This window comes from Mustelus asterias, chromosome 26, assembly GCF_964213995.1.
Source record: "Mustelus asterias chromosome 26, sMusAst1.hap1.1, whole genome shotgun sequence".
In the NCBI taxonomy this organism is placed as follows: Eukaryota; Metazoa; Chordata; class Chondrichthyes; order Carcharhiniformes; family Triakidae; genus Mustelus; species Mustelus asterias.
Genome location: NC_135826.1, coordinates 15803735 through 15816743, shown reverse-complemented (window position 1 = coordinate 15816743; position 13009 = coordinate 15803735). Strand labels below are relative to the sequence as shown.

At 47.6% G+C, this 13009-nt stretch overlaps 1 protein-coding gene across 2 annotated transcripts in view; it reads left to right on the top strand.

The window, feature by feature from the left end:
* The window catches only part of LOC144479485 (procathepsin L-like), a 29670-nt gene extending 17268 nt beyond the window's left edge, over positions 1–12402 (top strand). For both annotated transcript variants that reach the window (XM_078198208.1, XM_078198207.1), the window contains 4 exons: positions 1408–1632; positions 2883–3045; positions 11090–11195; positions 12026–12402. In XM_078198208.1, the coding sequence (XP_078054334.1) occupies positions 1408–1632; positions 2883–3045; positions 11090–11195; positions 12026–12125 (594 nt within the window). In that variant the 3' untranslated portion in view covers positions 12126–12402. The remainder of the gene's footprint in view (positions 1–1407; positions 1633–2882; positions 3046–11089; positions 11196–12025) is intronic.
* Positions 12403–13009: the final 607 nt, after the last annotated feature.

Sequence of the window (13009 nt, the reverse complement as noted above, 5' to 3'; positions counted from 1 at the left end):
ATCTTCGCTTTGCAACACTACAACATCTTCCCGAATTGCTGTCATCCTTTCTTCCCTATCTTTTCTGAACACTTTATCATTGAATATTAGCAGCCTAGTCCTCACCATTAACCATGTTTCCATTATTGCTGCTAAATCATATTTCCACTTGGATCTTTGTACTTGTAACTCAGCAATCTTATTGACCACACTTTGTGCGTTTACACAAACACATTCTAAACCTGTCTTTGTAGCCCTTCTTACTCCACTCCGATCTAATGTGGTACTACTTCCTTCTCTTGTATTATCCAACACTCTCACTTTTCTATTTTCCTGGTGCCCAACTCACTGTCAATTTAGTTGACACTCTCCCCAACCAGAGCAGTGAAACTCTGCGTGAGGTTATTGGACCTAGACCTAAAGGAATGTGACCCGTCCTTTTTGAATAGATACCTCCTGTACCAGAGCTTGTCCCAATGCCTATAAAAGCCCTCATTTACCTCGCCTCAAGCAGCACATTGATCCTCCATATCTTCCTGTTTCTACTCCCGCCAGTGGGAAGAGTAATCCAAAGGTTAATATTCCCGAGCTTCTACTTTTTATCTTTCTCCATAATTCCTGAAAATCTGACCACAGGAACCACAATGCCTGTCCTCTCGATGTCATTGATACTGACATCTACCACAATTTCTGGCTCACTCCCTTCATTCAGCAGAATATTCTTCATGATGTTCTTTACCCTGACATCAGGGGGCAACATACCACGCAGGACTCCTAATAACATTTACACAAACACCTAACTGTGGAATCTCCTTTAATAATTACATTTCTATTCTATACTGTCCTCCCTCTTCGGCATCAATGGACAAGTGACCCATTCTCTGGACTGCATCCTTTCAAGGTATTGTCACTCCCAGTCATCTCTAACGCTGAGTATCTGTTTGAGAGTGGTGCCCCAAAGATATTACAAATTCCTGCTTCTTCCTACTCCTCCTGATAGTCACCCATCTTCCATCCTGAACTCTCCTGGGGAGTGACCACCTCCTGGAATGTAGGATCCACTGAACTCTCGTCCTTCCTAATGTTGAGCTGCCCCTCCAGCTCCACAACCCTGAGCTGAAACAGCTGGAAACACTTCCTCCACATGTGGATTTATACCTGGGTCACAAGCAGCGGGGCTTACTTACTTTTCCCATGATTCCATCCCTAACTTTTCTTATTAAATTATTCTGTGGTTAATCAAGCTTCAGAAGAGTGAAAAAATTACCCTCCCAACCCTGCCACTCAGTCACTGATCCCATGTGTTTTCTGGAAATCTGAGCTAATGTTCTAAGCGTAAATCTGTACGCCACCTGACAAGAAATGGAAAGAATATTTAATATTTATATGTCAATGTTTTTAATGTGATTTTATTTCTGCCATTATCAGGGAAAATGCGGTTCTTGTTGGGCTTTTAGTGCGGTTGGTGCCATCGAAGGACAGTGGTTTCGTAAAACTAGAAAACTGATTCCTCTGAGTGAACAGGACTTGGTTGATTGTAGCACATCATTTGGTAACCATGGATGTCGAGGTGGATGGATGTCACAAGCCTTTGAGTATGTTGTCAGAAATCGAGGAATCAACACTGCTCAAGATTATCCATATACTGGTCAGGTAAATCTCTTTTTTAAATGTGGTTTCCAACTCATTGTCCCTCTGCATGGGATGTCATCCCGAGCTGCCTCCAGTAGCATCCCCCAGCTGTTTGTATCAATGTCACACAGCTACAGCTTGTTCGTCAGAGAACCCTTCAAATCTCCCCCATCTACTCCACACACTCATGTGTTGTCCACAAGGAACTGAAACATATGTGTCTGTTTACATCCAGCAGAGTTGGCATTTTATTGGCTTTGTCTCGACCCTGTTTGATTTTCCCAGTTTCATTTCCTCAGACTGACCAACAAGGCCCTGCCTTTTGATATCTTGAATGGTTCTAAGGAGCTGTAAAATCTGCGAAGTTTTTTTATTTGAGGACAACAACAACTTATTTTTATATAGTGCCTTTGAAATAATGAGACTTCCCAAAGAGTTTCACAGGGACGATATAAAACAAAGGATAACAGAGAGCCAAATATAGATCAGAAGACCAAGAACTGGATCAAATTGCTAGTTTTCAGAATTGTAGGAAGAGTTGTAGGAAGGGAATTCTGGAACTCGGGGCCTGGGCAGTTGAATGCGTATCTACCAATGATCGAGCAATGAAAATTGGGAATGGAAGACGGGGCAGAATTAGAGGAACTGGTGAATTGTGTGGCTGGAGGAGATTACAGAGATAAGGACGGCTGAGGGCACAAAGGGATTTGGAAACGAGGATGAAAATTTCACAGTCAAGATGTTGTTTGACCAAGAGGCAGTGTAGGTCACCACCAGGGTTTGAGTGGTGGGGTTGTGTGATAGGGGAATTGGCCTTTCTGAGAGTTTTGGATGATCTCAAGTTTATTCAGGCATAAAAGCTGAGGCCATCAGCAAGGCAGACCTTGAAATCAGTTTGTTACCTCGCTGTGTGCCCCCCCTTAGACCCACCCTTTCACCTGTCACAAAACAACTGAATGAAAGCTGTGCCTCCCTACATATGACATGTATCACTAACCTGTTGATTGGGTGTCACTTTGCTCTGAAACCACTGTTTCTGCAACTACTCTAACTGCAACATTGGTGAGAAGGTAACTGAGGGACACACTGACCAAAATCTTCCCACCAATAGACAAGAAGGAGATTCTTCAAAAGTTACCACATTTATAATTGTCACATTTTCATTTAAACATGGAAATGATGGTCATGTTTACAATGTCCGAGACACGGAATCATTTTTAGATCACATTGCATTATCAACCTTAACTTTTTACATTTTCTTTAACACCTAGGATGAACGATGCAGATTTGAGAGGAAGAAGTTTGTTGAGAAACTCAGACACTATGCATTTGTCAGAAACTGCCGGGGATGTTTAGAACAAGCCCTGAGAAGAATCGGACCAATTTCTGTTGCTATTGATGCAGGTGGACGTGGTTTCCAACTTTATAAAACTGGTAAGAAACAGAAGCTGTGGATGATCTGCTTCAATTGACCTATGAACCAATGGGGGGGATTCATCGGCTTCATTCGTCACTCGTGGGAATTCTGATGTCCCGCTGAATGGGGCGTCGGCTCCAAATTGGGATCCACATCAGGCGTGGGAGTGTTTTGGATTCACTTGGCCCGTCCCAGATCGGGTTCCCACCCAGAGCGGGCGCCAACCCGATAATTATCTTAGACCCCAAATTTAAATATCCTCAGCAGGCGAGATGGGCCATTCAACGGCCACCCGCTATTCACCTGTCTCCACAGCCGGAAGTCACATGGGCATGTTTTGGGGTTGCCCTGGCACCATGGCTTCTGAGGGGGAGAAAGGAGGTAAGTGGCCTCTCTGTATCTGTATGGGGGCGGGTTAAGTGTCTCAATTGGGATGGATGGGGGGGTTGAGCATGAGTGAAGAGGCTGACCTCTGGGTGAGGGGGGGTGCCTTGGATGACTGGTGCATTTAAGCAGTTCTAACTGTAACCCACAACGTCACTATTGGTCAACCGACTGTTAAAAGTATTCAGTCCTCTGTGTCCTGTAACAGCTCTGAGGTTTCTGCTCAATGTTAATCCATGCTCACCGGGAGCCCTGCGCACCTCCAACGCAACCCACTCTCAATCTGGCCTCGCCCTGGGTTTATTTAACCGCTGCCAGCTGTTACCAGCCCTCTCTGAACTCCCGTCACTCTCAGGATATGTTTGTGCTCCAAGGACTCTCTGTTTTCTCAGCCTGAATGAACACAAGCTGTTGGCACAGCTCATGGAACTCCCTTCATTGTCGGTGCCACAGCAGATGAGGGAGATGAATCACTGAGGTTTGAGCACACAATGATCAGATGCCCCAGTAACAGGTAAAAGATGTGCTGGAAATCAGCCCATATTACATCCAACGTTGCATTGTTGAAACATCTGTAGAGTGCCCATTGGGCTGCTGCTCTCTGCCCCTGCCCTGCAGCTGTTCCCGCTGCTCTCATCCTTTTCCCTCTGGCTAACATTAACACTCTCCGAACCTTGCTGAAGATCTCTAGGCTTTTTGACCACAAACCAGTGGCTATATCACTCAGTGTAGCTGAGGTTCCAGCAAAGGCACACATCCCTCTCAGTCCAAAATACTTAGTCTGCTTCTTCAGGAGATGTTTATCTGCACAGAATTAACATCTGGAGCACATAAACAGCTGCCAGAGCTCAGACAAGCAGCCACACGGGAACCTCATTGCAGAGGTCCCCTTGGACTCCTGGGAAATCCAGGAGAAGGGCCATGGACCATTTTGCTAACACCCAGTGTAGCGCCCACAAGCTCCTTAAGTGTGAGGGAGGGATTGTGAGGAGTGAAGTGTTTCATACTAAGGGACAGCCGTCAACTCCCTGAAGTCTACAGGGCTGCAGTGTTAACTGCAGTCACTGTAAGGAACTGGGAGTTTGGGGTACGGTGTACCATTAATCAAACATTATGTGCCAGGTCATACTGTGGTTGCCCAGCTATGTGGAGTCTGCCAACCTGCCTGGAAGAAGGTGGCGAGAAACTCAGGAGCTTTCATTGGGCCTCCCTCCTTGCCTGTCATATCAAGATGTGGCCTTTCTCATTCAAGCTACCCCTGATCCTCCTATCAACTGTTTCTCAACATCGACTTGGCAGCTATCCCCCAGAGGTGAACATAATCAGGTGTTAGGGGAAGAGGCAGTCACGCTCAAGACCATGAGGCTCGCGGGCATGGGACCACTGAGTGGCTTCCACTTTCACAAGATGTGTTGCATAAATGTTGAGGTGAAGGGAGGGATGATGCAGACATGAGGCTATGCTGCAAGATGAGGGGACACGGGGCTGTGTCAGTGACCCTGTGGGCAGCAGCTCCACTAAAGCAGCTAGTGGGGGGCAAAGGTTATCCGCTGAGGTCGTGGCTAATGATATCTGAGTAGAGGGCCTATACCAAGGTGGAAACCTGCTACAACACGGCCCACTCTGCCACTAGAACGTCATGAGCAGTGAATAGGTCTCCTGAAGGTATGGTTCTGCTGTTTGGACTTCTCAATACAGCCCCCAGAGAGTCATGTGGATCGTGGTTGCTTGCTGTGTGCTACACAATCCTGCCCAGCAGCGGGGTGACATGCTGGAGAGGAGGAACAGGCAGTCTAACCAGACAAGGATATGGAGGAGGATGATTTTGAGGAGGAGCCCAAGGAGGAACTGGAGGATCCTGGACAGGCAGTGGCGGCCAGGTTACTACAAGGCCGGAGAACCAGGAAGGCCTACTTAGCCTCCAGATTATCCTCCTAAAGGATAAATGTACGGCAGCTCAATCCCCACTATTCCCCCTTATCCTCAGACCTTTCTTTGTCTTGCCCATCCTCCCACTCAACCATTGTCTCCCCCACTCCCCCTCTTCAAGGGTCACCATTACACCACAGCAGGGTGATGGGCCTGGGTTGGCAATGTTAGCAGGTCTGATCACAAGTGATGACAACTCACTGTGAGGAAAGCTCACATGGTGCTCCTCATTGTGACAAAATATCTGACTCCTTTTTGATGACATCCCACTGACCTCCTGGCTCATTTCGAGTGTGCGATGGAAGCACTTTCATCTGGGACACAGTTGGGGGACGGGGGGAGGGGTTTGTGTTGGGAATGGAGTGAACCTCTGTATTACTGAATAGTGGTGCTCTCAACCTGGAATGGCAAACTCTGGTTCTCGGGGTCTCCCACTTAAGGGTAAGGCTGCAAGACCTGGGAAAAATCTGAGGTCTGAGCTGGAGAAAGAAGCTCCCTTGCCCCCAAGCCGATACCCCAACGCCCATTGCTGAGGGTTCCCGCACAGTGGATTGTAACAATGATTTAGTGTAAATGTACATTTTGTATCCCCTTCTCCCTAACTTACACTGTGTCCCGCTGCTTCTAGGTGTTCCCCCAGATTGCACATCTGATGTGGAGGTAGCCTGCTGCTTTCCCTTTGGTTTATGATGCCGTTGGCTGGTGCTCTCTGAAGGGCCTGGACCTGGTGGGCGCCAGCTGACATTCGAGTGTAACAAGTGATGCCATGTCATCCTGTTCTCCCCACTGCCCATTAGATACACCGCTGTCAGGAGGAGGGGGGATTCAGAAGAGCTGGAGACTGCCAGAGCATCCTGGGTGGGAGGCTCTAGGATGGACTACAGAGCTTCCTCCTCCCTTAGGGTGCTCGCTGGCCCCCGGGTCACTCCATGGGACAGAGGGGCTGTTGGAGTGAGTTTCCAAATGCCCAATGTCATCTGGGGAATGCCAATCCTGGAGGCCCGTCATTGTCTGAGCTATGTTGGCGATACCCTCAGTCATGGTCCTCTGAGATTGGGCCAACCTCTGGAGCACCACAGCAATATCTGTCTGCCTCTGGAACATGTCTGTGTGAGAATGGACCCTGCTGTCCTGGGCCTCAACCATGGACATCATGTTGTGAGCCTAACTTTGGACATCATCAGACATGGCTCAGATGTCCTGCCCTATGCTTTCTACTGCGGACGCCACCCTTGCAGTGTTGGTCTGGGTACCATGCAATACCAGCACCATTTCCTGCGAGAGAAGGCTTCCAGACTCCTCCAGCTGGCCTTGCATTTCCTGGAATGTTACTGACACCTGCTCCTGTAAAGCCTGACTTTGCTTTTCATCTGTCCAAGTGCTGGGACGACTTTTTCTAGAAGATCGACAATTGCCTTGGAGGCAGCTGGTTCATGGGAGCCAGCAGACCTCCGAATGGCGGCTGACTTAGAAGTTCTTACCTCGAGCTGATGTGCCTGGTGTTTTCAGCAGTCCCACCACATGCCCCCATCCTGATGCTAGTTCCTCGATCAGGCATTGAGTGTCATTGAATGAGAGATTTCCCCTGGGAGACCACAAGAAACCCACACAGGTTTGCTCATCATGCTTTTCACTTGGTGACAGGCCCACTCACCACTGGATTAATGCCAACGATGGCAGAATGAGGCCTATCAGTTGGCATTGCTAGCCCACTTAAGGACCTGAATGGGTAGAGCGATGGGAAAGTTGCCCACCAGCCTTCCCACTTGAGTTGGTCAGAGTGAAGGTGTGAAGCGGGTCGGGTCCCCAGCCCTCCGCTCTGATTAAATGTCATCTCTTTCCCAAACTCACCTCGCAGAGGGTACAAAGCAATGCCCAATATCTGAGCACTGCATTGGAAGCTCAGATTGAGGTCATGAAATCTCAGCTTGTTGCTGTGCAAGGTCACTCAAGTCTTCTCCAGTGGAAAAACTGCAGCCTCCCAGCAGACCCACCGCAGCCACAGGGATCACACTGAGGAGGACAGTTCCGGCACACCAAGGAAATAGTAAAACCGGCAGTAAGATAATTCATCGGGTGATTATTTACCCTTTGGATGTAGGGTGTGATGGATAAAGTTGGAATGGGATGGTTATTTTCTAGTGATTTTTATTGAAGCATAGTAACCAGGAGGATGCTCATTAACAGGGATGTGTGCGATTTTTGCACAATGGGGATTTGGGGTTGTGTTCACGGGAACTGGAGTCAAATTAGGTGATTATGGAAAGCCCAGCCGGATCAGGGGTGTGTCAGCTGTCTCCTCTTCTCCACCCAAGCTACTTCCCGTATCCCTGATAGAAAGTCTGTGCCCTCATGATGGTCAGGCTGTGGGGGATACAGCGGATCACCAGAAACTGGGACACAGGCTCCAGCGGGAAGTGGACCATCGTCCAGACCAGTCCAGGCTGCAATGCTCTGCTCTGTGATGTTTCCCATGGTTCTCATTGGACACACACTGCTCACATGTGGCTGCACTGGAGAACAAAGCCATGAACCAGGTGTGAAGTGGATAACCCTTGTCACCTAGCAGCCATTCTCTGGTTTGACATGTGACTCCAATACTGAGGGGAAGGTTGGCGAGTGCAGAATGGAAGCATCATGATTGCTGCCAGGGTAGCGGGCATTCACCAGCGTGATGTGCTCAGCATGTCAAACACCACCCATAATTCTGAAAGTACGGGCACTTTGGAGGCCAGCTTTGAGACTGATAACTGTATCCCAGAGTTCACATATCCCACTTTTCCATGGGGATCAGCACCTCTCACCCCAATTCAAACAATATTCAGACTGGTTCTTTTACATTCCAGAATGTAATGTAGCTTATAGAAACCAAATTGATCAAAAACACCAAAAATAATTCAAAAATATCCTTTAATTGTGGCATGAATTGACAGGAACTATATGCTATGTACAAGTATTTTAACCGGTTTCCAGTAAATTTTCCCAGTGCTGTCTCTGGTCAGTTGAGAAATCCAGCACGAGGGGGCATGGCTTTAAATTGAGGGGGGGTAGTTATAGAACCGATGTCAGGGGTAGGTTCTTTACCCAGAGGGTGGTGAGGGATTGGAATGCCCTGCCAGCATCAGTAGTAAATGCGCCTAGTTTGGGGGCGTTTAAGAGATCCGTAGATAGGTTCATGGACGAAAAGAAATTGGTTTAGGTTGGAGGGTCACAGTTTTTTTTTTAACTGGTCGGTGCAACATCGTGGGCCGAAGGGCCTGTTCTGCGCTGTAATGTTCTATGTTCTATGTTCTAATATATACAATGGAGCTGGGAGACTCAGAAAGTGATCCCACAGAAACACTGTGATCAGAGCCCACTGCTACATTGTGCTGTGTGACAGCAAAACTGAATAGGGAATGTGTCAACATTTTCCACAAAAACATGAACAAACATTAGAGCAACTGGAAATGTGTAACCGAGACATGATTTTTAATTACATACCAGTCGATGCAAATGCTGAATTTGGTTGAAATTGGGGTTAAAATTGGACAGAATAGAAACAGAAAATGCTGCAAATACTCATCAGGTCAGTCAGCGTCTGTGGAGTGAGAGGCAGTGTTGATGTTTCCGGTTGATGAGTTTCTGTCAGAACTGGGAGAAGTTTACAATCGAGGAAGTCAGGTGGGTGGAAAAAAAGGGAAAAGGCTGTGATAGGTTAGAAGACAGCAGAATAAATGATGAAAGGATCTATTTGTGAAAGGCTAAAGGGAGTGGGAAGGAAACTAAAGCTGTTTCCACAGGAGGCGGGAATGACAGATGTGAGGATACTGGGATTCCCTATTTGAAGGCCAGAATTTTACATTTCTCCCGGGTGGGTTCTGAGGTGGAGCAGGGTGGGGTGCGTAAAATAGCACAGACGGGATTCCGTCAGCCCGATCAAGATGTGATTTTACAGCTGGAGTGGGCAGGACCTTGGATAGGAAGCTCGCCCTCACCCCTATTAAGGCCATTAAGTGGTGGTTTAAGGGCCTTTTCCTGCCAGCCTCAATTTTTAGGCTGGCGTGAGTTGATGACTGAGTGTGGGAAACTGAAAGACTTCTCACCCTCAATCTGTAGGGGGAGCAGGGAAGAGGGCGCCTCAATCAGAAGGCTCCTTCAGACTGGGGGTGCCCTCCCCTCAAGAACAAACAAAGAACAAAGAACAATACAGCACAGGAACAGGCCCTTCGGCCCTCCAAGCCCGCGCCGCTCCCCGGTCCAGGATTGAATCCTGAATCCAGGATCCCCGCCCAATTTTCCAGCCTATCTACATACCAATATCCTATCCACCGAGCTGTCCCTCACAGCTACGATGCTTTGTTCATCACAACCTATTAACTCACCCCCACCCCCCATTCCAGACCATGTGATCTCCAGGGAGAGGCGAAAACCCAGAGTGAAAACCCCAGGGCCAATATGGGGAAAAAAAATCTGGGAAATTCCTCTCTGACCCCCTGAGGCGATCGAAACGAGTCCAGGAGATCACACTGGCCCTGATCGGAAAATGCTTCCCAACCCTAGTCATTTCCACTTCCACGAACACCATATGAATTCCCTGCCCCCGAGACAGGTTCCCAACTATCCGCAGTCTCGCTCTGTACTGGCACCAGCAAGATGATCATAGAATGAAGCCTTGAAACGAGAAACAAAGAACAATTAGCCCGCGCCGCTCCCTGGTCCAAACTAGACCACTCTTTTGTATCCCTCCATTCCCACTCCGTTCATATAGCTGTCTAGATAAGTCTTAAACGTTCCCAGTGTGTCCGCCTCCACCACCTTGCCCGGCAACACATTCCAGGCCCCCACGACCCTCTGTGTAAAATATGTCCTTCTGATATCTGTGTTAAACCTCCCCCCCCCTTCACCTTGAACCTATGACCCCTTGTGAACGTCACCAACGACCCGGGGAAAAGCTTCCCACCGTTCACCCTATCTATGCCTTTCATAATTTTATACACCTCTATTAAGTCTCCCCTCATCCTCCGTCTTTCCAAGGAGAACAACCCCAGTTTCCCCAATCTCTCCTCATAACCAAGCCCCTCCATACCAGGCAACATCCTGGTAAACCTCCTCTGTACTCTCTCCAAAGCCTCCACGTCCTTCTGGTAGTGTGGCGACCAGAACTGGACGCAGTACTCCAAATGCGGCCAAACCAACGTTCTATACATCTGCAACATCAGACCCCAACTCTTATACTCTATGCCCCGTCCTATAAAGGCAAGCATGCCATATGCCTTCTTCACCACCTTCTCCACCTGTGACGTCACCTTCAAAGATCTGTGGACTTGCACACCCAGGTCCTTCTGCGTCTCTACACCCTTTATGGTTCTTCCATTTATCGTGTAGCTCCTCCCTACATTATTCCCACCAAAATGCATCACTTCGCATTTATCAGGATTGAACTCCATCTGCCATTTCCTTGCCCAAATTTCCAGCCTATCTATATCCTTCTGTAGCCTCTGACAATGTTCCTCACTATCTGCAAGTCCTGCCAGTTTTGTGTCGTCCGCAAACTTACTCATCACTCAGGGGCCAGTGCTGTACCTGCAGGGACTGGGGAGCTGTTGACCATTGGATTGGCTGACACAGCTTTCTGAGGTGGCACTTCTGTCCAAATGAGGGTGTAACTCCTGCCTGCTGACACTCAGAAAGGTGACAAAAAGCAAATATCGATAAGGTTAAATATTGTTTAATTATATCATATTAAAGCTAAGTATCTGCTGACAGGAATCTACCAGAGTCTTGATTGCAGCAATACTCAGGTAAACCATGCAGTGCTGCTGGTTGGACTCGGAAGTGAGAATGGAATGAACTATTGGCTGGTTAAAAACAGGTACGTACTTTCTAAACACAACAAATAACTGATCACAGCCGGGGCAGTGACAGGAGCACTGGATTTACTCTGTCTTCCTGGGATAGGGAGGGAAGCATCCAACAAAATTCCCACTGCTGATCACAATCCAAAGACACTGGAGAAGCTGCAGAAAAGATTCACAAGGATGATACTGGAACTGAGAGGATAGATTTATCAGAAAAAGCTGAACAGGCTGGAGCTCTTTTCCCCAGAAAGGAGAAGGTTGGGAGGTGGCTTGATCGAGGTCTTTAAGATTCTGAAAGGAATTGCTGCGGTCGGAATGGAGAAAATGTTTCCATTTGTGGGGGCGTTTGAAACGAGGGGTGATCAATATAAGATAGTCACTAATATATCCAATCAGAAATTCAGGAGAAAGCTCTTTACCCAGAGAGGTGGTGGAACTGGGGACAGTGTTACCATGAGGAGTGGTTGAGCTGAATAACACAGAGACATTGAAGGGGAAGCTAGATAAACACATGAGGGTGAAAGGAATAAAAAGATTTGTTGATAGGGTTAGATGAAGAGGGATGGGAGGAGGTTCATGTGGAGCAGAAGCACAGACCAGTAGGATCGAACTTCCCGTTTCTGTGCTGCCATCAGTTTATCTATGTCACGAATGCTAAAAGAAATGGCCTACATTTTGGGGGCTTTCGGGATGGGGTGGGGGGTAGGGGGCTGGTAATGGGGGTGTCAGTTGGCAGGATTGGACAACCAGTGTTCAAAATCAATGCATTTTCAGTGCCTCAGTTCTCCAAACTTGGCACTTGGAATAGAACTGTGATGTCAGTGTCATTTTTTTAATCTTCCAGTTGGGGAACAGGCTGGGGTGATGCTGGTTACATCAAAATGGCCAGGGGTTTGAGGATAAACTGCGGAATTACAAATTATGCAGTATTTCCAATCGTGTAAGGAGCCACGCGTTAAACCAGAGATTCATCGAACTCCCCCTGAAAGAATGATGGAACATTGCTACTGCTGCTTACTCATTCTACACCATTGCTTTAACTTGCTGCTGCAATTTTAAAACGTGGAATAATAACAGCTTCTGCACATTTTTATAGCTTCACGTAAAGACCAATCCCATTGTGTATTTAATGTATGAACCACATCATCCAACTTGTGTAGTGACAATGGGCTGCATGTACTGGTGATGTTGAGCAATATAATAAACGCTGTCAGCAATCACTCTGAGAGTCTTTCTATTCCAAATCAACAATTCCTGGCATCAGTACAATTAATGAACAAGTGTCTAGGGTCTTAAACAAGGTGGCTAATGAGGCAGTAAATGTGTTGGTGTAAATTTTCCAAACTTTCCTAAATTCTGGAAAGGTTCCATCAGACTGGAAAGCAGCAAATATAACCCCTCTACTTAAGAAGGGAGGGGACAGAAAACAGGAAACTGTAGGCCTCAGGCAAGGCTAGGGGAGGCGGGGTCTGTTTCCTCATCAATACCTTGTGGTGCTTAGACTTAGTAACACGGGCGAGTTTCTGCTCCCCGAACCTAGAATACCGGGTGTGAAAATGCTGCCCCTACTACCTTCTGCAGGAGTTCATCTCTGTTATTCTGACAGCAGTTTACATCCCATCCCATGCGGATGTGAAGATCGCCCGAGGCCTTGTTCATTGTGGTCGGGGACTTCAATCAGGCCAAGCTCAAGAGCGTACTATCAAGTTACCAACAACATGTCTCCTGTTCCACCAGAGGCCCAAACATCCTAGACCACTGCTACACAAATATTACACATGCCTACTGCTCCATTGCCCGCCACATTTGGCAAATCAGACCACAAGGA